The sequence below is a fragment of the Pseudorasbora parva genome, chromosome 15, assembly GCF_024679245.1.
Source record: "Pseudorasbora parva isolate DD20220531a chromosome 15, ASM2467924v1, whole genome shotgun sequence".
In the NCBI taxonomy this organism is placed as follows: Eukaryota; Metazoa; Chordata; class Actinopteri; order Cypriniformes; family Gobionidae; genus Pseudorasbora; species Pseudorasbora parva.
The window spans coordinates 3,604,768-3,630,423 of NC_090186.1; the positions used below are offsets into that span (position 1 = coordinate 3,604,768).

The following is a 25,656-nucleotide window of genomic DNA, read 5'->3' on the forward strand; positions in this document are numbered from 1 at the left end:
GATCTGAATATAATGGCATAGATCTGAATATAATGCCATAGATCTGAATATAATGGCATAGATCTGAATATAATGCTATAGCTCTGAATATAATGCTATAGATCTGAATATAATGCCATAGATCTGAATATAATGCTATTCATCTGAATATAATGCCATAGATCTGAATATAATGCTATTTATCTGAATAGAATGCCATAGATCTGAATATAATGCTATATATCTGAATATAATGCTATAATAAACACTTTTTAAACACAATTAGTTAACCTTGAGAGATGTAGGCCTAGGCCTAATAGTAAAAATGTGCGACAAGTTTTTTTTATAGAGAGTTCAACATGTAACACTAGCTATTTCTTATGCAAAGACGTCAGCCAATCACAGAAGTGGGTGTTTACACAGAGGTCTCACAGCAGCCAATCACAGCAGTAGGCGTTTACACTGGTCTCACAGCAGACACGCCCCTTCAAGCACAGCCTTCTAATCAGAGGCTAAAATCAGGGTAGGAAAAATGCCTTTTATTTATATTTTCTATGTAAAAATCATACTAATATTATAAGGAAACACCAATAAAACAATGCAGTTCATGACTCCTTCAACTGTTACAGTTTTATTAGTATTTGCGCCTGTAAAATATATAGTAATCTCAATTTCAATCTCAAAATTAAACAGATATAAGAAGAAGAAGAAAAACAGGTAGAAATGGCACCGTTTTCTGATAATGAAGATCCTACTATTACAATGAGGGCAGACCATAGATGGGAACATGTTGAACACGAACAATGACAAGTGGTTCATTTTAATACGAAACAAACTGTGTTGACGCGCCTCGTTAATTCACAAAGACCGGCCTCCGTCTCGCAATGGGTTCCTCAGGGGGCGGGGTTTCCACAAGGGGGCGTGTCACAACATCCGGGCTTCTGTGACGCGCATGACAGCCGTTGTAAAACTCAAGACGACAGTAAATACCAAAGAGAAGCGGACGGTCCGTCAACAAATACATGTATCTGTCAGACTCAGACTCATTTAACATCGCGCAGAGGTCGATACATGTACAAACATGATGTCTCGCTCACATTAAGCGGTAAGGGAATGTAATTATTCGCTCTTTATTCGGGTGTATGGTAGCACTATGCTATCGCCTCAGCGTTAGGCCTCAGGTACCTGTTGTACCGATTCATAAATGATTTATCAGCATTAATATGTTTTTCATACGGTAGGAATAATGTGTAAAGCTTTTTCAAGGGCATTGTGTGTCAATACGTCTGTAAAAGCATGAGTTGGCTAACCGAGTTAGCTCTGTGTGTGTGTCTGTGTGTGTGTGTGTGTGTGTGAGAGAGAGAGAGAGACAATCAATTGGACACCACGTCTGTGTTTCAAACCCTTTAGTGATGCCTACCTAGACAGCACTCTTAATATAACCTGTTTAGCTGTGATCATCACGATCACTGGTTCTGCAAAAAATGCGTTTCTTACTTAGTATTGTTGTCTTGTTTCCAGTCCAAATATCTAAAAAAAAAAATTGTGTGTGTGTTTGGGTAGTTTTTGTGTTACTCAGATCCTGGATCAGATTTAACAACCCAGTGTTTGAGTGTAAACAATATTATTTGTCTTACCCCCCATAATTGCCAGATAATTTAGCTTGTTTTAAGCAAAAATGTCATGTCTTTTTACTTGCTCTTGATTCTTAAGAATCTTTAGATATTTAGACTGGAAACAAGACAAAAATGCTAAATACAAATCTTTTTTTTGCAGTGTTGTTTTATTTATAGTCTTCAGTATTTGTGGTCTAGTGAGCTTTTGGGCATATAGATATACCACAAGAGTAAATCATCACAGAAAACATATAGTAAAATCTAAAGAAAGAAAGAAACGCATGATTTAGCATTACCTTTGCATTGCAATTTAAATGCATTGATGTTTATAATGCATGTTTAATGATACAGTCCCATCTCTTTAGTTTGCAGGTGAAACGAACACTGAAATCTGGACACTCTTCCTCCTGGAAGTCTCTTCACCATTTTGGCACTTAACATATGTGTTTACATGAAGAGGGGCGAGAAACCCGAGGGATACAGACAAATGCGGCCGAAGACGTTCCCTGCCAGCAACTACAGTGGCAATAGTCAACAAATGCTGCAGGAGATCCGAGAGAGTCTGCGCAACCTATCCCGGCCCTCGGATCCTCCCAAATTCGGGAAAGGGCTGGCGGATGATCCCAAATCTGAGAAAGGGCCTCCAGATGATCCCAGACAGCAGGGGCGCAGCACTAACCCCAAAAACCCACACCACCATAGAGCCCTTCAGGAGATCCGCAGATCACTCATGCCTTTTGCTAATGAAACTACCTCTAGTGTACACACTACAGACATCAACAAACACATGCTGCAAGTGCTGCAGGACGCTGGCTTTGATGAGGTAATGACCCTTTAGTTCAAGCTGAACATAGAGACAGAGCATATTTAGGCCACACCAAAAAAAAAATCCAGCGCTCTCCATTGACTTTGTATTGCGTGAGGCTGCCTCCTTTTCATTTCGGACACAGAACTAAGTTTTTATAAGCTGTCGACCCAAAAAAACAAGCGTTAAGGAGACACAAGTGGAGACAGGCAATAATATGTGAAGCTTCAGCAGGAAGAATGGGTCAGTTTGGGATCCTGACACTCAGTAGCCCCTTTCACACTGCAATTCCGGCAAATACACGGATAATGCGACCCGGCATTTGTTCCCGGGCCGCTAGATTTGGTCCATTCACACTGCCAGTCACTGTCCGATGTGCAGTGTGAAAGGGGCTAGTATGTCTCACTATGCCTATGTGTGCAGTAAACATTTGGTCAAAATATCCAAATGTCAGTTTTATGTGTTATATATTTTCTGACGCTGATGACTTTCCTCTCTTCAGTGGGTGCAGTTCTCAGTGTAATATAACATGTCACGCTCTGTCTATATTGCACTTTTATGTCTTTAAACGCTCGTTTTTTGGGGTCGACAGCTTATAAAAACTCCTGGGTTTTTTTAGCTTTTTTTCTGTACACCTTGTCACATATCAGCTTTAAGACATTGTTAGTTTTTTTTATTATAAGTCAGAAATGACAAGGAGGCCGCTTCCCGCAATAGAAAATCAATGGTTGGTTTGTTTTCCTCCCCGGTGGGCGGGGCTTTCAGATTAAGACGCGTGTTGCTCTGTCTCTATGCTGAGCTGAGAAGCTTGTATACTCGCCCCCCCCTAAATGCGTCATGTCAATCATTTTTTGTGCCTGGAATGTTCTCTCCTGTCACTTTATAATTTTGGTTATTTGAGGAATGACAGACATGGTATGCTACCAGACCAGCTCTGCTGCTTTAGTGTCATACTCACGCTCGCTAGCAATGTGGGTGTGATGTACATATTTTGTTTTTTACAATAAGATGAATTGTTCTGCATTTGATGAAATTGACAGATGTGTATACATTAGAGCTGCAACTAACGATTATTTTTTCTGTCGACTAATCTAACGATTATTTTTTCGATTAGTCGACTAATCTAACGATTAATTTTTTTACCCTTTGAAATTTTTCAAAATTCTGTGGCACCCCCTCGCATAAGTTACGCTAGAGGTGTAACAGTACAGACTGCTCACAGTTCAGTTTGTATCACGGTTTTAGGTTCACGTTTCAGTACAGTTCGGTATTTGCTATGTTCAGGGGAAAAAGGACTACTGTCAAATGAAAATAAAGAAAATAAGAACAGATAACTTAAATAGAAGCAGCAGCACAAATAAATACTATTGAGCAAAGATGAGAATAAAATAAACAATGCTTTTCAGGATTTTCAGGCAGGTCTAACATTAGTTTTTAGGTAGAGAAATGGAATTAAGTAATCAAAAGTAAAATAACCACACATTTAACTGTTTAAAATTAAAAAATAATCCTTATTAAACGTACAAAAGCTATTCAGTCAGGAGCAGTGAGTGATGTCTTTATCTTTTGTTTGACATTAAACAGACAGCAGTGAATGCTACTGCCCCTTTAAGACCCACGGATAGTCGTCGTATTTTCTGTATAAAGTTCACTTAAGGCATAGAGTAGGCTATGACATTTTGACATACTTTTTGTGAGTTTGTCCATTTAAGCACAGGATTTGAAAGATAACTCAATATTTGTGCGCTTTGGGACGAGTGCACAAAGACAGATCTTCTCATTCGAGTCTCCTGGCTACACGGGGGTGATGACGGTGAAAATGACTGCTCATATTCGGACGTACAGCAGCACTCGCATGCGTTTTATAAAGTTTACAAAGAGAGACCGTTTTGCCCACGTTTTTCTTTTATTATCGCTGTTGTTGTAGTGTACCTGAGGAATCAGCACGTGTATCCATCGACAGAAACATACATACAGCATTATTTTCAAGTTACAACCCATATTAAAGATGCGTCATCAGATGCGAGATGAACCGAAGTGTAAGTGCGTCCCGGCATCTTTTGCTCGGGATCCCGGTTGGGAAACACTGGTCTGTATTGATTGACACCGCGCTGGTTTGTTTAGAATTATATGAGCGCCGTGACCGCGCGCTGTCGCGTGATGAAGGCGTGTCGCAACTCTGTTATTCAACTGCTCTGGTTTTAAAAGCTATGCCATACTAAATGCGCCAAAATGCAATAAAACTTGTTTTACGGTCAATTGCAACGCGTGTGTGTGTGAGTGAGTAGACGCGCAAAAGGGCGGAGAGAGAAGTTAAGGAAATGCAGCTAAACGAATATGCGTGCGTCTTTTAAATAGCGTAAAAATGAATGAATGACGAATGTGGCGGCCGTTATTGATTATGTGGCAGTCCGCCACAAATTAGTCTATGTGTGGGAAACACTGTTTGGCCTCTGTTTAAAGTATTCCCATACTTTTGATATTCGCGGTCTAGGTTTTTGTGATAGAACCAGGAGCAGAAGCCAACATTACGCGAGATGAACGTCTGACACGACGCGTCGACGCATTTCACGAACGTCGACGTATTTCCGTAGTCGACGTCATCGATGACGTCGACGCGTCGTTGCAGCACTAGTATACATATTGGCAAAAACAGATTTTGGTCAGATCCTGGGTCTTTTTTACTCTCCAGGCAGACAGAAAATGCTTTAGTGTACTGAGTTAGTGTATTGATTATTAGGGGTTAAACGATATATCACGATATAAAGATATAACGATATGTATCGTTGATGGAAACGATATGATTCGGGATATAGAGTTGTTTTATCCAAGGCTCAACTTGCTGTAGTAGGCCTATTTATAAGGTATAATTCACCCAAACACAAATTAACAAATATAGGCTACCACAAATGTAAACTATCATGTACTTACTCACCATCGTGTCGTTTTTCATTTAACTTCCAAACACAAATGAAGATATTCTTTATGAAACCTGAGGGATTTATGTCCCTCCATTTTTAAATTCCATTCCTCTCAAACTTAAAAGATGCAAAGAATGTCATAAAGGCATGTAAGAAAAACTAATCGAGTGTCTAATCCAAACATTCTTTAGTCGTTTGAAGAGACACAATGGCTTTGTGATGAATATTTAACACGACGCACGTACTGTAGTAAATACGGACGTTCAAATGATTGCGTGACGCGCGAAAACAACATGAAAGAGTAAATGCAGAATTAAAGTTCTTGGATGAGCTAAAGGTTTACAGTTTGAGAGCGGTCATTCTGATGTGATTTTTTGGTGATTAGAGCTGTGACGGATTGCATTGATCATCTGAAGTGCGCGCGCTGCCAGTGAAAGCGCTAACATTATTTAAAGCGACACTCCTTAAAGTCAACAGACAAACATCCTTTAAAGCAACATTCCTTAGTGAAAGCCCAAACATTATTTAAATCACCAGATCACATTTAGTTTTAGTGGTATGATTATTCAAAGCATTTCAGATGGTTCATTCTTACATACTGCATTAATAGCAGGAGAGGCAGGCATGGGGAGAGATGCTGTCTATTGAAAGCGTGTTTTAGTGATTACATTAATAATCTTATTGTATAGAATCATACAACAACTATATATAATGTTGAAAATAATGTACAATAATGCAATGGGGGAATATTTGTGGATCCTGATAATAAAACACAATTAATAATAATATAATAATTAGGGGTGTAACGGTTCACAAAATTCACGGTTCGGTACGTTTTAGATACAGCAAAAATAAAAAAATTGGCAGATAAATTACCTTTTTTTATTTTTTTAAACTAACAAAGTATGATTTTTAAAAAAAATTTTTTTTTACATTGAACAAAGATGGAGCTATACTTTACCCATCGTCTATGTAGTTACAGAAATAGACATTAGCTCTTTACTTTGTGACTCTCAAGGGGCGTGTCTGAAGAACGTGGCTGTTCAGCTCCCATTCATCGGTAATGTAATGTGCCGTTACATTCTAGCCCTTGACGTCCAGCTGTCTGTTGTCAGAGCAACCGCTGTTGCTTTGGCCAATTGGTTCTCTATTTGGGCTTTTGTTTTTAGTACAAAGCAGGAATTACTGGCTGAAATGGGCTTGTGAAGGAACATTGTAACGGGGCTCAATTACTTAAAGCCCCACTTGGCTACTTTTGCTCTCAGGGTCCCCCTACAGTTTGGAAAAAATTATGTCCTCAACTACTGTCGTAAGCGCTGTCCTCCTACAACAGGGGATGCCATCGCGCGTGCATTTGTTGACATGACAACCCTGATAGCCCTGAACTAGTCTCGTCTCATAACCCGCGGACCCCGTATGTCTATTTAATGGTCGCGGGTGCGCGGCGTGTTGTAAAAATATATACAGTGGTGCGGTGCGGGCCAAATAACTTCAAGCGTCCCGCGGGTCGGTGCGGTCGGTGCAGCACTAACAGTTCCCCTGAAAACTGCAAGAGGAGTTCTTCTGGCGTCGCGTGTGAAATGTCTTCATCCCAGGTAACGTTACAGTCAGTGGCATATGTTTCAGCATGTCATATGAATATAATTTCATGGGTTTTGTTTTTTTTAAACGCCAAATAATCACGATGCTCACGTTTACATGCCAGCGTCATTATAGTAGTCTATTGGTTACCATTTTACAGAATCTATATGATACTTCAGTAAGTTCAATGTTTGAGTGGTAGCTCACCGTAACAAGCATGACAGCATCGGTCGGGCACGCCTCCTTCAGCTCACGCCGACGAGCAAACCCTGGTCACATTTTGATCCTCGTCCTGCCTTTAATCCCATCATTTTTTCATTTCCTCTTATTGCTTTCCTCCAACAAAACCTTTTCTTTCTTATTTGTCTCTGCTGCTTCGGACATGACTATATTATCCGACGAACAAAGTTGGGCTCGCACGTCCGAATGTAAGGAAGTGTGTGTGTTGGTGGAAGTGACGTATATGCCGTAAAGCAGTCGAATTTTGTAGTTCTTTTCTTTTTCTCGGGTTACTACCCGAAACCCGCAGTTTAAAAGTACGATTAAAAACGATACAGACCCCATCAGGCAATGGCAGACGTGTCATTCAACCTATTGTAAGTCGATTTATCATCACAAGAGTCTTAAAAAATATATTATGAAGGTTGAAAAGTTACCTAGTGCTGCTTTAAAGCACGTTCTTAAAACTCCGTCTGCAGTGCGAATGCGGTGCGTTTTGCGCTGCGAATGCGGTGCAGGAGCCGCACGCCCTGTTGTCCTTTCACATATGTTGTGTTTTCAGTCTGCAACCGTTAACATGGGTACAGAAAAAGTACGCACCGCATAGGCTACGCACTGAAGACGGAGTTTGTGTGAAACGGGCGTAAGGTCTCATATCCGCGGCTATAAATGTCTTTTGCCATTTGAATAAGTTGGAAATGTCGGTGTAAATGCTGTGGGGATAGTTTGTGGGATAGTTTGTAGGGATGGGACGATACACTTAAACTCACGATACGATGCACCTCGATATGCCAGGGTCACGATACGATATCAAATTTTTTTTTTTTCTTTCCAAATCTGTGATTTTTTTTTTTTTACCAACAAAGTAATGTACTTAAACGAAAGGTAGGATTTTTCTCTTTTTTTGCATTTTGGTTTTATGTTGTTTGAAAAAAAAAGGAGAATTTTCAGAAGTCCGCGACCACATCTTAAACAGGGGTGCCAATAATTGTGGAGGGCACTGTAGGGCTGTCAATCGATTAAAATATTGAATCGCGATTAACTGCATGATTGTCATGAGTTAACTCGCGATTAATAGCAATTTAATCGCACCTTTTTAGCAATTGTAAATGTATCTTAAATTAAGTTTAAATTAAGTTTTTAATACTCTAATCAACATAGGTATGGACAAATATGCATGCTTTATGCAAATGTACATTTATTATTAGTGAAATCATACTTATTCTATAATAATCAATACAGCATGAAGACTAGACATATCAAAGATCATAGATATGTTTATCTAAGAAATTGTTCATGTCTCTTAAGCCTAAACTTAAAAATAATGAGTAAGTAGTGATTTCTCTCATTTTAACAATATAAAGGGAGTTTTTACACTGGAAGTTTAATTCAGAACAGGGAAAAGTTCGTATGAAAAATTGTTAATGTGTACCAGTGAGCGCACCAGAACCACACCATACCTGGAGGAGGTCCATATTACACGAGGAGGAATGTAGTGCGGCCCCTTTAAGAGATCCGCATTCCCTATTGAACTGCCGGTATTTTGCGTGTGCGCGCCGAACTGGGCCGTGATTCACGTGGACAGTGTGAAGAACACGGACGACTCGGGAGCGCGCTTGTTCAGTAAAGTAACCTGTGCATTCGTTTTAGCCAAATGTAATGTATTTAGCTCAATAAAACACGTGTTCTGTAAGGGGTTATGGTGTTAATGATTCAGACATGAGCGAGAGTGAGCTGCAGTGCATCGCGGTCAGACTGCAGAGAATGTGCTCAGTGAAAAAACGCCCTTTTCTTTCTGGAGTCTAATAAAAGTTAAACAGAAAATATGGTAGCTTATGTATAGGCAATAACTGCATTTTTGGTTTAGAATATTAATGCTAATGTCAACCCTTTTCTTTCCCTATTAATGTTTGCTGCTGCATCCTTTGCGTCTGACTGCTCTCACTTTTTCCAACTATGGGCTATGCCTCAGATCAAACAGAAAATGCGCGCTGCGTTTTGTTATGTCTGCCCCTTACACACACACACACACACACACATAATACACTAAATTATTTATATACAACGCAAATCATGCAGCAGTGCCATCTATATTTTCCATAAAGGAAAATCCATTTTTTTCGACCTCGATGCGTTTCGTCACGTTTTGTATCGCGATATTTTGTCAAACGATATTTCGTCCCATCCCTAATAGTTTGTGGCTGTTTATTCTTTTTATCGTCTTGTTGTCGGTGTAAATTAGTTGATTGACATGACATGAATTATTCCCGCTGCTGTACCATCATGTAGCAAATGCGACATACCGCTGTTTTTTAATCCATCACTCTTGCCAACACCATCATAGCTACAGAGAATCCAAAGTTCACCAACACACCAGACCCATTGGTTATTGGAGGATCTTCTATTTCTGGTCTGTTAAGCAATATTTTGCAATGAGCATTCAGCGTGTTGAGTAAGCGAGCACCTGACTGAGCAGCCTAAAAAATATTTGTTTTTTGTTTTTTTCTCTTAGTCAGGGGCATTGCCTGTTACGTCGTTTTGGTTATTGGCTTCCTTGTTGAGCACATGATATTATATTTTACATACTTTTTTATTTTCCAAATGTAATTAATTAGACCAAGAACCGTTCGGTACATAAAGCGTACCGCGTACCGAACCGAAAGCCTCGCACCGAACGGTTCAAAACGAATACGCGTATCGTTACACCACTAATAATAATAATAAAAAGGTAAAAATAAGTTTTAAAGTTTATTTTGGCTTAAAATATCGGGAAAGTATCGTGAGTTCAGTATCGAGATACATATCGAATCGTGACACGAGTGTATCGTTACAGCCCTATGGAGTTTAGTTTTTAGTTTTAAAGTCTTTTAAAGCCCATAGCCTTTAGTTTTATTATATTTATAAAAGACAGTTACACTGTACCGATTCTTTCTGAAAACAGACAAACTCATGCAGGCGTGCAAGTGGGACGGACACATGCACACTCGTACGCGCATTTATGTTTTTGTGAAATGTGGGGACATTTCATAGGTGTAATGGTTTTTATACTGTACAAACCATATTTTCTATCCCCCTTCCCCTAAACCTACCCATCACAGGAAACATTCTGCATTTTACTTTCTCAAAAAAAAAAAAAATTCTGTATGATAATGAGTATTTATAAGTATTTCTGTATTTATAAGCCTTTTGAAAAGTGGGGACATGGGTAATGTCCTCATATTTCACCCTCTCCTGTAATACCTGTGTCATACCCATGGCATTATACACATTTATGTCCTGATATTTCACTAAAAAAGCGCACACACACATTATCATGGCATTATCCATGGATAACGGTTGGTTCACTATACGTTGGTGTTGTTCACATTATATGCACTTATGTGCCTATTGCCATTAAAACACACATTTGATGGATTTTCGCTCATCGGCTGGTTTTCACTCGGGAACAAACACAAACACACACACGTGCAGGACTCCAGAAACACAAACTGCATTCACTGTTCCCTTAATGCTGAACAAGGTGATCTTTCCCACACACACACACACTTATTTAGTGACATGTTGATCTTGCGTCTAAAAACAAAATGACGTTTCTATGAAATTCCATTTTCTCGGTTTTAATTTTTTTGTTAATAGTTAAATAAAATTTGAGTTATCAAAAAGCATGTCTAATTAACTGAAATCATGAAACATACAATTTATTAAAGTGTAACAGAAATTACTTGGTCAGTAATGAAAATAAGTTATGAAATATGAAATGTTATTTTTTTTTTAAATTCAGTTTTATTCTTTACCAACAATAATTTATTCATTTGAAATTAAAATATTTTTTTGTCAAGCAAAGTGCTGCACAATAAAGCTTTAATCTGATACAAAAAAATTGACAAATGTGAAATTCCGCATTATACAGTAAATTCTGTTTTTATTACTGGATTCCCTATTTCCATCCACCTTCCATCGCGGAAATTATTAATTTATTTGAAATATTTATATTTTAACTTTTGATATGTCAGCTCAGTGTTTGTGTGTGTATGGATAACAATAATGCAAATGGATATTATGTCTTCAGATGCATAGTAAATGCCAATTCAAATGTACATGGTATGTCTGGATGTCACACAATCATCATCATAATCATCATTATTATCATCTGTGTGTTTGTGCAGGAGATGGTGGTTCGTGCTCTGAAGCAGACGAACAGTCGCAGTGTGGAGGCGGCCATTGAGTACATCAGTCGGATGAACTTCCAGGAGCCTGCGAGGGAGCCGATAACAGCCGCCGCTGCACGGCCTGTGAACACGGGAATGAAGCAAGCAGGTAGGGAACACCATTAAAGGGCAACTCCGGACCCTAGGGGTAATTAACAGATGGTTACCGAGTAGATTGTTCTCTGGGATGCGTTTTCATTAAAATCGAATGTAAAAAGTTTTATCTCTAAAAACAGATTAGCTTATAACACTAGTCTATGGGGCACAGGGTAAGTGAAATTAAATGGCTAGTTAATACGACTAACAAGACTCAAAATAGCCTCACACTAACACGGCAGCATAATGAGGGTCCCTACAGGCAAACCCAAGCATTGAGAACTTTGTAAGAGTACAAACAGTTTAATAAGAAGATACATTATAAACACAGCGCATTACGCATTCACGGACAGGCGCCATCTTGGAAAAAATCTCAACTAGTCGAGCCACGAACGCTGTGCTAAGAGATGAACTGTGACTTGGAATCTCATATGGTCCTTTGTGTCCAGAAGAAAGCGCTGAACGCAACAGAGAAAATAAATAAATAAAAATGTCCATGTAATTAGATTTCACAAACTTAATTCCTATCAACCAGCTCACTTAGCACAGCGTTCGTGGCTCGATTCATCGAGACTGTTTTCAAAGATGGCTGCCGTCTGTAAACGCGTAATGCCCTGTCTTTATAAAAGTATAAAGTTCTTATTAAACTGTTTGTACTCTTACAAAGATCTCAATGGTTTTTACTACTATACTATCTGGGTGAGTAAATGATAACATAATTCTCATTTTTTTGGTGAACTATCCCGTTAAATGTAAATAAACAGTCTTATTAGCAGAGCAATGTCTGCACTGGCTCCTGTTAGTGTTGTTGATTGTATGGATGTTTCCTTTCTAGGTCAATCCCAAATTCAACAGTCATTGTTGCGGCGCCAAAGCTGGAAGGGTTCAAAGGAGTCAATGGCCCCACAGCGACAAAGCGCTCTAATGACAGATGGCATGATTTACCGTCCCAGTAGTCCCGGACCTCAAAGTGACCTCTCACGACCTGCTACTTTTCCTCAAAATCTAGCTGCTGCAGCCAGCGGCCAGCGAGTGAACCCACGGCAGGTGCGTAGCATCACTCCTCCTCCCTCCTCATGGGACTCCAATACCTCAAACAAACGCTATTCTGGGAACCTAGATTACCTGGTGCCGCGGATCTCTCCTGTGCCTCAGGGGCCCCGACCCGATGGCTATATAAACCCTCCGCAGGCGCAGCGAGGGCTCAGTCCTGTGCCTATGGGTCGCCAACCCATCATCATGCAAAACTCCGGAAGCAATAAGTTCACCTTTCCTCCATCTTGGCCTCAAAATGGCGGGATGCAAAGCGAATACATGGGCATTAATAGCAGTGGGCGGCAGCCGCCGCCCCCTCCGTATCCCATGCACCAGCCAAATAGACAAAGCCCCACGGCCCAGCAAATGCAATCCAGCGCTCTTTCCGCTCCCTCAAACGGAACAAATCTTCCTCCAAGCATGTTGGTGTCTAACCGGAATAGCCACAACCTTGATATGTACAACCTCGGAGTGCTTCCCCAGGTTAGACCGTCAGTGCAGCAGCCTCAGACTTCGCCCAATCAGGACGTTACTTCATCATGGCCCCACAGCGTGCCAGGCCGCTCCAACTCCTTCACCAATGCCCAGCCCAGCGGGCGTCAATGCACTTCTGTGCCAAGCTCACAACCTTCCGCCACTACCGTCACAACCATTACACAAGCCCCTATTCTGCAGCCGGTGAAGAGTATGCGGGTGCAAAAGCCGGAGCTTCACACTGCTGTTGCTCCTACACACCCACCTTGGCTTCAGCAGCCGCCTAATGCATATCAAGAATCGTCTGCTGAAGTCCCGAGCTATCAGGGTCCGCCGCCGCCTTATCCTAAACATTTGCTCCAGCAGCCGCCGCCTCCAGGATACGACCCCAATCCCACACCGAAATCCAGCAAAGAGGAGGATGGAGCCGATAATGATAACGACACAGACAGCACCTGCTCCAGCGAGCGTCCTGAGGCCTCGGAGGAACGCGAGAAGAAGCAAATCACGACGTCTCCTGTCCCACTGCGGCGTCACAAACGAGATGAGGAACGTAAAGGGGAAAGCAGAGTTCCTATGTATTCGCCACAGGCCTTCAAGTTCTTCATGGAGCAGCATGTGGAGAACGTCCTGAAGAACCACCAGCAGAGGAACCGGCGGAAGAAGCAGCTGGAGAGCGAGATGCAGCGGGTTAGCATGCTTTTCTTCACATTTTCTTTACTACTCTGTCAAGTCAACTTTATTTATATAGCGCTTTTACAATGACGATTGTTTCAAAGCAGCTTAACCAAACCGTTAACTGGAGCCATTGACTTCCATAGTATTTTTTTTTCCTACTATGGAAGTCAATGGCTCCAGTTAACGGTTTGGTTACTGACATTCTTCAAAATATCTTCCCTTGTGTTCAGCTGAAGAAAAAAATTCATACAGGTTTTGAAACAACTTGAGGATGCGTAAAGGATAACATAATTTTATTTTAAAGTGAACTATCCCTTTAAAGGGGTGGCTGCATGTGATTTGACTTTTTTAACTTTAGTTAGTGTGTAATGTCGCTGCTTGAGCATAAACAGTCTCTGCAAAGTTACAGCGCTGAAAGTTCAATGCAAACGGAGATATTGGCTTTTAAAGTTACGGCAGTTTATTGCCTACAAAAATGGCCGGTTTTGTTTCAAAGCAGCTTCACAGTGTTAAACAGGACAATATTGCATTGTCCTTCTGGAGAAAACACTGATGTTATCAGCTCATTTCAATTTATCATATAGCGACAATGTTGGCAGATCAGTGATGAAGTTGATACAGTTAATTTAGTAATTAAAATTTCAGCTAAAGTTTTCAACTAAATATCCAAATAAAATTAGTGTCCCCAACTGAGCAAGCCAAGCCAAAGGCGACCAAAGGAACCCAAACTCCATCAGGGCATGATGGAAAAAAATAAACCTTGGGAGAAACCAGACTCAGTCGGAGGGGCAGTTCTCCTCTGGCCTATTAACACACAGAGTAAGATTATTATTCTAGCAACCTTACAGGTCAGAAATCATATTAGATCTGAATATTCAAAAGTTCGGGGTATCACGCAAGAGACGGGTTTATTGAGGATGACGACGCACCAATGACACAAGAATATGAATATTTAAAGCTTTGCTCTTTCTCCAATCGTAATTTCCTGCCCTTTATTCTCTCTTTCTCTTGTCTGTCTCTCTGTCTGTCTCTCTTCCGTATCTTTCAGTTTCTGGATCTCCTCTGTAAGCCGCCTTCTCTCTTTTCTTTGTCTGAACAACTGGTTTTCATAGTTTAGGTTTCTTCTGGAGTAGTCGTCACTCAGTGTGTGGTAAAGTAAGACCCGGTCAGTTGGACGGCATGAGTCTTTTCATTGAATGTTTTTTTTTTTTTAATTATGAGCTGTCTACTTACACAACATCATCTAGCATCATAGCCTTTATGTTACAAAGACATGAAGTGTAATGGACATACTGTGGCAAGAAAAAGTATGTGAATAATATTAACAAAATGCATGTTTTTTATTTTATTTAGTACTGTCCTGAATAAGATATTTTACATGATATGATTACATATAGTCCATAAGACAAAACAATAAATACCTGTATGTAATATCGCCCACTCCTATATGTATCGAATCGTGACATGAGTGTATCGTTAGATTCGTTACACCCCTGCTTTAGTAGTAAAAAATATTTTGCTCACTGTAGGAAACAATGTGCATTGCATGCTTTGCTGTTTTTCAGTGCTGGATGCTGCCTGTCAATGTTGTGATTGTAAATATTACATGATTGAGTGGTGTGTATGTTGTCTGATATTATTTCAGTGTCTATGTGTGTTGTGTGTAGGCCTGTCGCAATAATCAATACATTGATATATCGTAAAATATATGTACATGACCTCAATAATTTTTTGTGACGCAATATATCGGCCATTATGTTTGCATGATAATGAATGTCACCAACATTTTACTGGATTGTGCTGTCATCTTGTATGTTTTTCACGACAGAGGCGATATTGTTTCTTGGGCAGTTCCTTCAAACACAGAGCCGTTATCGTCAGGTGAAAAAAGTAGCCATTTGAGGTGTTATCCGGTTGTTAGGTCTGACGTCACATGGCAGCGCTTCCGGGTCCAAACGCTCTATCTCATACCAAAAGAAACTACAAACGGTGCTAATATACACACACAATGTGGTGAAATACTTCAAGAAAGTGTGTACAAGAGCATAACCTATTTCTCCATACCAAAATTCCAGATGGCCAGACAGTTATTCATCTTTTATAAATCGTTAAAATATTAATGTCTGTAACGCTGTGACCATAGAGACTGTGGTGTAGACTGTAAGTATTTCAAATGTTTAACTTTTTAAAATGTTTTATGTTTAATATTAAACAATAACGCTCATAAACGGGCATCGATGGCATTCTCAAGTGAAACGAGTTGAGACTTGGACCCAGAAACGGCGTTCCTTACGTGACGACTTAACAAGCGGATAACGTTTTCCTGACAACTACTGACAGTTTTGAAGAATAAGCCCAAATGGACTAAATTTCAGAGCTGCGATCCCCTGTTCCAGTGCACATATAAATGTCAACACAGAATGAATAGTGTTAAAGCCTTTTTACAAGGGAAAATGTTTATTTACTATTTATTCATTTTACATTTTTTTTATTTAGGATATTTATTTTACCCTTAATTTCCATGAGCTAAAGAATTAAAAGGTGGTCATTTGAAAGTGTGTATGTCTACTTGCATTATTATGCTGTTATATTAGGATTATACAGCTCTGGAAAAAATTAAGACCACTTAACATTGAGAATTCAATGTTAAGTGGTCTTTCAATTTTTTTCCGGAGCTGTATATTCAGTGGCATAAAATATTCTTAAAATGGCAATATCATCGTTTATCGCAATTATTTCTAGGACGATATATTGCGAAACAAAAAGTAGTTATCGTGAAAGGCCTAGTTGTGTGAGCATGTATTTATGTAGGGCTGTTATAACAACATGTGTTGTGTGTTCAGGTTGGACTTTCGGGCGACGCACAGGAGCAGATGCGAATGATGCTGAACCAGAAAGAATCCAACTACATCCGCCTCAAGCGCGCCAAAATGGACAAATCCATGTTTGATAAGATCAAGACTCTGGGAATTGGTGCGTTCGGAGAAGTGTGTTTGGCTCGGAAAGTGGACACGGGAGCGCTGTACGCCATGAAGACCCTCCGCAAAAAAGATGTTCTGTTAAGAAACCAGGTGGCCCATGTGAAAGCGGAGCGGGATATTCTCGCTGAAGCAGATAATGAGTGGGTCGTCCGGTTGTACTACTCGTTCCAGGATAAAGATAACTTGTATTTTGTCATGGACTACATTCCTGGTGGAGACATGATGAGTCTTTTGATCAGAATGGGCATTTTTCAAGAGGACTTGGCTCAGTTTTATATCGCAGAGCTCACTTGTGCTGTGGAAAGCGTCCACAAAATGGGTTTTATCCATCGAGACATCAAACCTGACAACATCCTAATTGATCGTGATGGACACATCAAACTGACAGACTTTGGCCTGTGCACTGGCTTCCGGTGGACTCACGACTCCAAATACTACCAAAGCGGTGAGACAACTTATTTCTGATGACTTGACCCAATGATTTTGTGCCACTATAGCCAGTAGTTTTCAGCTACTGTTGTAGGTAAATGTATCCTTGCCAGTAATTTAATGCATTATGCATATACTGTGTCTGTTACATAAACGTTAATGTAATGACGATGACTAAAATATTATAATAGCGAACAATGAAAGATTGCATCACCAATGGGATACGTGCTCCAGCCTGCTCTAAAAGCCTCCTCAAATGTGGGTTTTAGTGGGAAATAGTCGTCTATAAACCACTGCAAAATCACATTCAGGTCTGACTGACATTCTGATACAAAACGCTCACCATGGTTGGGTATCGAGAACCCTTTCCATTTTTCGAACCCGTTCCAAATATCCAAGAACTGTGGATTCGATAAGACTTTGCTTTCCGCTTATCAATTAATATATGCGCAATTTAATATGAATTTAAACCATTTAAGCCCAAGAAAACCAATGTAAATCAGATCGGTGCAGCTCTTAAAGTGGCAGCAGCCTAATATTCCTGCTGCCGTCTCTATAATAATGTTAATCAAATAACAAAAGACAAAGAGAAATTTATATATAAAGTGCAGTGTTTGACATTTGATTATGGTTTCTGTGCCTAATCGCAATTAATCTGAAATCATGCCTAAACTGGTTTGGCTTAGGACGATTATTAAAACAAAGACTGCTATTTATTTATTTATTTATTTATCTAGTTTGTATGTTTTTTTTAATGCGCATCTTGTCAGTGAAGCACAGCTCTGTGATCAGTAGTAAACGCTGCTCCATCTGTAAGCGCTGCGAGTTTGAGACGCTTATAACGTGCATTTGAAAAACCTATAAACTTGAAGCATTTATGAGCCTCTTGTCCAAGAAAAGACATTTAATAACCTGTTTTTACTCCAAACTCACTTCATAACGACAGCTGAGTGTTTGTCTGTGGCTTCTTACACAGATTAAGGCACACAACATTATTTCTGACAGCGTTCTCTACAGTGATAAAGGCTATGTCAATTAGCATTGAAGTATAAATATACAGTACCTGAGAAGGCTTGAAGAAACCATATATTGTCGCAGTCGTGTGTTTATTAGTCATGTTTAATTAATCAAAGCGTTTCAATCTTCTGTTTATCCAGCTACAGCGATAGTATAATGCTCATAGTGATTTCCTCGTACTTCTTCTGGTGTTTTTTTGCATGAGCTTTCAGATGGAGCAGCATTTACAGATCACAGAGCTGCGCTTCACTGACAAACTGTGCATAAAATAATCGCCGTATTTGCCAAATCACGTGCGGTTTCATTTTGATTAATCTTGCAGCTCTTTTCAGTTTTCATATTGAACGAATCAGTTGTATTTATTTGTGCACTTGCTAATTTTCATATTTGCTTTTTTTAATTACTGTAGCGTTTACTTCTAATTATGCTTATTTATATTAGTGAGGCTAGTTGTTTTTTTGCTATAGATTTTTCTTAACAATATAGTTGCTTGCATGTTGATTTGTGTTCATGGTATTCAGCCACAAGGAAATGTTTTGCAATAAGACTAAAGCCGAGTTCACACTGCCCGATTTTAGCCCTGATTTTGACTCGCCGACAGGTCTCGCGAAATCGCCGACAAATGCCCGAGATCAAAGGCAAATCGGTGCTGGTGCACGCGAGTGACAATCACACAGTGTGAATGATCAAAGACGTGATCAGAGAGAATCGCCAATGAGTCACCGACGGCGGTGAGATATTTGGCATGCTCTATCTGGAGCTGTCGGCGATTCAAACTCCTGCTGTATGAACTCTGACAGAAAAATCACACCGCCGATGACCGACAGCCAATGAAAGCGTGAGATACAGCAGCGGGAGGTTCAGGGAGGAGTTATAGAGCAGAATATCAGTATTTTAATAGATATATTTACAATTCTATCAAACAGGAACAAAGCCCAAACATTTGCACTTCCAGCCACAGCAGCAGCAGATTGCCAAATTATTTATTTACCTCAAACTCTCTTTGCAGAACTCAATCCTTGCTCCCTCTGTCTCTCCAACAATTTCCTCCGCAATATACTTTTTTTCCACAAATCAGCGCACAGACAATTTGGAGCAAACTTTGTGCAGTTTATTATTTTTAATAACAATTCCAGTTTTGCGTGAGAACTCCGGTCTGACACACGTGTGATCTCGCGTTGTTTACTCGTCACATTGCACGTGTGTTTGGTTGGGAATGTTGGGAAATATAGTTTGAGCACCAGAGAGAGTTGTCGGCGATTCTTCCTCTTGTATAGTCACGCAGTGTGAAAACCACTTTCGCCGATCTATTGGTCAGTGTGAACACAGCAGTGACTGAATAATGCTACCCTAGATAGTCACGCAGTGTGAAGAGAGTGACCTGACCAGTTTGAAAATCGTGCAGTCTGAACTAGGCTTTAGAATAAATGTGAATGATATCTAAGAATAAATAAATAAATTCTGGAATCGAGAATTGGAATTGTTAAAATTAAAATGACACCCAACCCTACTTTTTACCAACACATCAACATGACTGGGAATATTTATGGATCCTGACTGTGTTGTTCAATGAGACTTTGAATGATTAATAATGCTGAACTGTATGTGTGTGTGTGTGTGTTGTCAGGTGATCATGTGCGCCAGGACAGTATGGACTTCAGTAAGGATTGGGAAGATCCGGCCAGCTGCCGCTGTGGCGATCGGCTAAAGCCTCTGGAGCGCAGAGCGGCCCGACAGCATCAGCGCTGCCTAGCTCACTCTCTGGTGGGAACGCCAAACTACATCGCACCTGAGGTCCTACTGCGCACAGGTGTGTACCGCACAACACCTCAGCGTCAACTAGGGCAGGGGTTTTCGAACTTTATGATGCCAAGGACCCCAAATATGATATGAAATATGACCTTTATGAGGGACCCTCTTCCTAAGATCTATTTTTGTTGATGGATGTATAAACCTAAAGAAGAATAAGCAACTTTCACAATAAATGTATGTAAGCAGTTTGTAAGAATACTGCCAAACAACCCCAGTGAGCGAGAAAAAGGGGACGATGGTGAGAAACCCACTAAAGATACAAAGCAAAAATATACAAATCTGGAATGTATACATCAGAGAAACATTTAGAAATGTAACGCATTTATAATATCCAGTAGACTTTATTCAGTTTTCTTATTCTCTGAAAGTTTCTAGGGACCCTTTAGAACATTCTGGAAGACCCCTGGGTCAAAAAAAATGTTTTTGCTCAAAATGGTGTTGTTTCCAAACAAAGGGAAAAATAAACGTTTATCGGTATCGGCCAAAGGGAGTTGAAAGATATCTGCATATTGGCAAAAATCCAATATTGTGCATCCCTAACCCATATCGATTCTTAAATCCCAAGAATCAATCTTTCAATCAATGCTTTTTTAGCTTTTCATACACATTTGGGGAACAGGAATTGTTCATTGTTTGCAGAAGGTTTGCGATGTAGACCTTTTTTTTTTTTTTTTTTAAATAGTGTCACACATATTATTGGTCAAGTTCTGATCCAGTCTAATTGCTCGTTAAAGGGTAATTCACCCCAAAATGAAAATTCTGTCATTATTTACACACCCTCATGTCGTTCCAAATAGGGTTGGGTCCAAATAGGAACTCAGTACTTTTAAGGGCACCGACCAAATTACGTTGGTACTACTTAGTACCAATTCACATTAATTCAATCGGTACCACATTTTGGTACCTGAGAACACATCTGGTCATATAGACTAGTGTCTGTGAATATTAAACAACAAAAAGACTATTTAAATACGAATCTTGCATGTTTCTGTGTAAATGAATGGAGCTGACCCGCAGTTTATTTACCTTTCTCTCTCTCTCACACACACACACACACACACACACACACACACACACACACACACACACACAATTGCGTTTGACAATCACGTGATTCCATCTCATAAGGACATGAACGCATGAACTTCGTCTCCAGAGCTGCTCTGAGAGTCACTTCATCAGCATTTACCGTTTCATTTGAGAAAAAACTACCGTCATAAACACATAGAAACGCAAAGCTTTTTACGGCAACCTGTCAAAATAAGTTCTATTTAACTTGAAAAAAATATTACTGTTGTACAGTAGAGCTTAGATATGTCTCAGTGTAATAATAAGACTAATACTAATATAAAAATACATTATCAAAACTTTATTTTGAAAGTAATATATCACAATTGTTCTTCCATGTTTTAATTTGAACAGTATAAAGCTCAGTTGTGCAGCTTTGTTTTACAAAAATGTTTTTCATTAAATAAAAGATAAATTATTAATGTTTTGTCTTCATTTGATTACCAGAAAACACAACACAGAATTTGTTGGAAATCTTTTCATAGAAAATGAATTAAAAAGAAAAAATTATATGGTTGTTTTAATGATTTCAATTAATTTAGTGGCTAGTAGCCTACAATTTACAGTGAACAAACATCACACACAATGGCAGACAGAGGCTGCTCTGGCATAATGTCAATAACACGTCTATAAATTACTTATTTCTTAAGTACCGAAAAAAGGTACCGTTGGGTATCGGTACTGGTTAAAATGTGAAATACCCAACCCTAGTTCCAAACCTGTAAGACTTTCGTTAATCTTTGGGACACAAATGATAATTTTTTAAGAAATACGAGAGATTTGGGATCCTTCATTGACAGCTACGCAACTTTGACTCAAAAAGTTCATAAAGGGATTGTAAAATTAATCCATATGAATTGAGCATTTAGTCTAAATTTTCTGAAGAGACACAATCGGTTTATTTAATGAACAGATTGAGTTTAGGCTTAAGGCTTTAACAGAACTTTCCACCCCTGTAAACTTCACCCTTTAAATTGATTAAAGTGATTTGATAGTTGTGCTTTGTTTTCCTAATCGTAGGTTACACCCAGCTCTGTGATTGGTGGAGTGTGGGTGTTATCCTCTATGAGATGTTAGTCGGTCAGCCTCCTTTTCTGGCAACAACTCCTCTTGAGACCCAGATGAAGGTGAGAATATATGTCGGTTTATTTTGTAAAGCACACATGCAGCATTAACTAGAAGATTTCACATTTGAGACGTTGGGCCAATGAATTAACAGATTCAGTCAGTCAGGTGCAATTATTGCATAATTTTAATTGCAAAAAAGTAATTAAAAAAAAAGCGAAGTTTCTATGTGACCAAACATTTTACTGTAATATTAAAATTTTGCATACAGGACAAATTGAATATGTCTACAAATGAATGGGCTTCGTCACATAAATGCATGTCAGACAAGCTGTCCCACTTCACCGTGATCTTCTGATTACTATTTCCTAATTTAGGAATCGAATTAGAACCTATTATTATATAGGCCTATTATTTGTGGAACTAGTAAGCAGCAAAGTGGCAATTTTCACAAAATGTTTTAAACAATTTAACAAAACTTATGCGACAGTTTTTTTTAAGGAAAGACGTCATTACCAAGCATCACCTCCCCTAGTTTCTGTTGAAGCCAATACAGAAGTGACTTAAACTGCAGTTCCTCGACTGGCCACTAGGGCTCCAGAAGAGCAGAATCTCATTGAGCCTCATGTTAAAATGCCCAACTTTACAGCAGAAAAAAACATGTTTACAGCCTGGGACAAATTGTGGTTTTGGTCTATACGGCTAATTTTGCCCTTCATGACAACTGAGAGGGGGTGAATTTTTTTATAACTCAATAGTTTACATTATATAAAGCCTTAAAGTTCTGCATAATTAAGGGCGTGGTTACTTTGAGTGACAGGTGGATAGCCATTTATCTGCCGTCTATATTCATTGTGTCACCTAAGCACCACGTCCCACCTCTTTGCCCATTTTCTGTTGCCAAGATGGCGACGGTCAGCTCGTCTCTACTTTATTCTTCAGAACGGCTCTTCAAAATCTTATGGGTGACGTCACGGACACTACGTCCATATTTTTTTTTTACAGTCATAGGTCTATGGTCTACGCACAATATTTTATCAGTAGAAAGGCCAATTGGATGGAAACGCAATCTGTTTTTACGCATATCCACTTTGGCAAAAATTGTTAAAATGTGTTTGTGGTCTCAGGTGATAAACTGGCAGACGACCCTACACATCCCGCAGCTGGCCAAGCTGAGTCCGGAGGCCTCCGACCTGATCCTGAAGCTCTGCCGCGGCCCGGACGACCGGCTTGGGAAAAATGGAGCCGATGAGATTAAAGCTCAGCCTTTCTTCAAAAGCATCGACTTCTCCACGGATCTGCGGCAGCAACAGCATGCGCCTTACATCCCCAAAATTACACACTGCACCGACACCTCCAACTTCGACCCCGTTGACCCTGACAAACTGTGGAGCGACGATGCTGACAGCAACCGCAATGATACGCTCAACCGCTGGTTCAAGAACGGCAAGCACCCGGAGCACGCCTTCTACGAGTTCACCTTCCGCCGCTTCTTCGACGATAACGGCCACCCCTACAGCTGTCCCAAACCCATCGAGTGCGAGGACTACGAGGCGGAGGAGGACGAGGCGGCCCACCCTTCGAAGGGCTTGGGGCCGGAGCAGGGCCGCGACATGGTGTATGTTTAGTGTGAATGTGTGTGTGGGTGAATCTCACAAAACCTGTCAAGATTAGGGTTGCAGAAGGCCTGGGAATTTCAGGTACATTTCCAGAAACTTTCTTAAAGTTTCAGAAAATTCCAAATTGAAGTTTCCTCAAAATCCGGAAAGTGGAATGTTTTTAAAAATTCGGTAAAGTTTCCAAAAATTTGCAGATTTTTCACTTTCCTGAATTTTTGGAAACTTTACAGGATTTTAAGGAGGGGTGAAGTAAAATGTTCCCAAAAATTCTGGAAAGTGAATTGTTTACAAAAAATTCTTTCCCACAAAATAATTCTGGAAAGTAAAAAAAAAAAAAAAAAACATTCTGGAAAGTAAAAATGAAATAAAAAAAACATTCTGGGAAGTTTCCTCAAAATAATTCGGGAAAGTAAAAAAAAAAAAAACATTCTGGAAAGTAAAAATAAAATAAAAAAAACATTCTGGGAAGTTTCCTCAAAATAATTCGGGAAAGTTTCCTCAAAATAATTTGGGAAAGTTTCCTCAAAATAATTCGGGAAAGTTTCCTCAAAATAATTCGGGGAAAGTTTCCTCAAAATAATTCGGGAAAGTTTCCTCAAAATAATTCGGGGAAAGTTTCCTCAAAATAATTCGGGAAAGTTTCCTCAAAATAATTCGGGAAAGTTTCCTCAAAATAATTCGGGAAAGTTTCCTCAAAATAATTCGGGGAAAGTTTCCTCAAAATAATTCGGGGAAAGTTTCCTCAAAATAATTCGGGAAAGTTTCCTCAAAATAATTCGGGAAAGTTTCCTCAAAATAATTCGGGAAAGTTTCCTCAAAATAATTCGGGAAAGTTAAAAAAAAAACATTCTGGAAAGTTTTAAAAAATATATTGGAAAATAAAAAAAAATAAAAAACTGGAAAGTTTCCACAGTTTTTGGGGGGGAAAGTTTACAAAAAAAAAATAAAAAATCTGGAAAGCTTCTAAAAAAAATTAAAAGTGGAAAATTTTCAACAATTTGGGAAAGTGGAAAGTTTTCCCCCCCAAAAAATCTGAAACTTTGCAACCCTAGTCAAGTTTCCCCATAAATCAAAAGAAACTGTCCCGAAATGATATTTTGCGTGAGCATGGACTCATACAGGACCACTCATATCAGCGTTGGGATATGTCCACTCTTCACGACTATGACAAGAATATTTAAAATCTCAATGTCTCACTACTGTAATGCAAACAAATGCGTAATACTGAAATATTAGACCTCATGGCAGCATTTGTTTTCCACAGCCTCCTCTATATGAAATCGAGTAATGAAAATTACAATTAAATTGGCTTTATTTTCTTTATGCACAATAGAATTTCCTATTTCTTTGATTTGTGGGGCCGTATTTTCCCGAGACGGCCCGTGTAGAATGTGTGTGGGTGTGTGTGTGTTGTATGTGGGGACAGGTGAGTCTGCCTTGACACTTTGTGCTGTATTTATTATGTGTTGTTCAGGATGAGCGAGAATCTAATGATACAGTGGAGCTCTGTATTTTTACTACTCTTTAATTTATTTAAAGACTTTTTTTAATGGTAGCTGAAAGGAGTCGAGTGTTTTCTTCCTCAGATGATGTCTTTATTTATGATCGTGTGGATTTGTTTCTCACTCGGAGCGACACAGGGACTGTGACTTTATGCTTTCTTTCACCAAAACTATGAGGAAGATCATCCTGTACTCTCTGACCGTTTCCCAGAAGAAGAAAAAACGATGTAAATGTTGCTCGGTGTATTTTTTTCTTTTTTTTACTTATACACACAAAATTTGTATATATAAGTTATGCGGTGTAAATTTGTACTTCTTAGTCCCAAAGGATGTCAAACATGTTTTCCGGTACACATGACTCCGGATCCATTGGGAAACACACTAGTCTCCTTATGGGGTGTCACTACCAAAGGCTTCGGTTCTTCTGCAAGAACGGTCGCTTAACATCATTTTATTATTTTCTTTTTTCCTGAAATCTATCCTGTGCCTCTGATTGTAATAAGGAACTCTTTTCTTTGATTAAACTGGTGGTCTTATTCCCAGGAAAAGCA

General features: G+C 39.4%; 1 protein-coding gene across 1 annotated transcript; it reads left to right on the plus strand.

Annotated features, from left to right (window-relative positions):
* Positions 1-916: 916 nt before the first annotated feature.
* Positions 917-25,656, plus strand: lats1 (large tumor suppressor kinase 1). The gene is made up of 8 exons (XM_067416763.1): positions 917-1,084; positions 1,961-2,418; positions 11,288-11,438; positions 12,261-13,624; positions 16,456-17,038; positions 19,667-19,849; positions 21,940-22,046; positions 23,112-25,656. The coding sequence occupies exons 2-8, from the start codon at positions 2,047-2,049 to the stop codon at positions 23,610-23,612; spliced, it is 3,261 nt and encodes a 1,086-aa protein (XP_067272864.1). The 5' UTR covers positions 917-1,084; positions 1,961-2,046; the 3' UTR covers positions 23,613-25,656.

Bases quoted from the DNA above. Each gene is read 5' to 3' on its own strand.
- lats1 (XM_067416763.1), top strand. From the start codon at position 2,047: ATGAAGAGGGGCGAGAAACCCGAGGGATACAGACAAATGCGGCCGAAG. The intron at 13,625-16,455 runs GTTAGCATGCTT...TTGTGTGTTCAG, and splicing joins TGGAGAGCGAGATGCAGCGG to GTTGGACTTTCGGGCGACGC. The intron at 17,039-19,666 runs GTGAGACAACTT...GTGTGTTGTCAG, and splicing joins CTCCAAATACTACCAAAGCG to GTGATCATGTGCGCCAGGAC.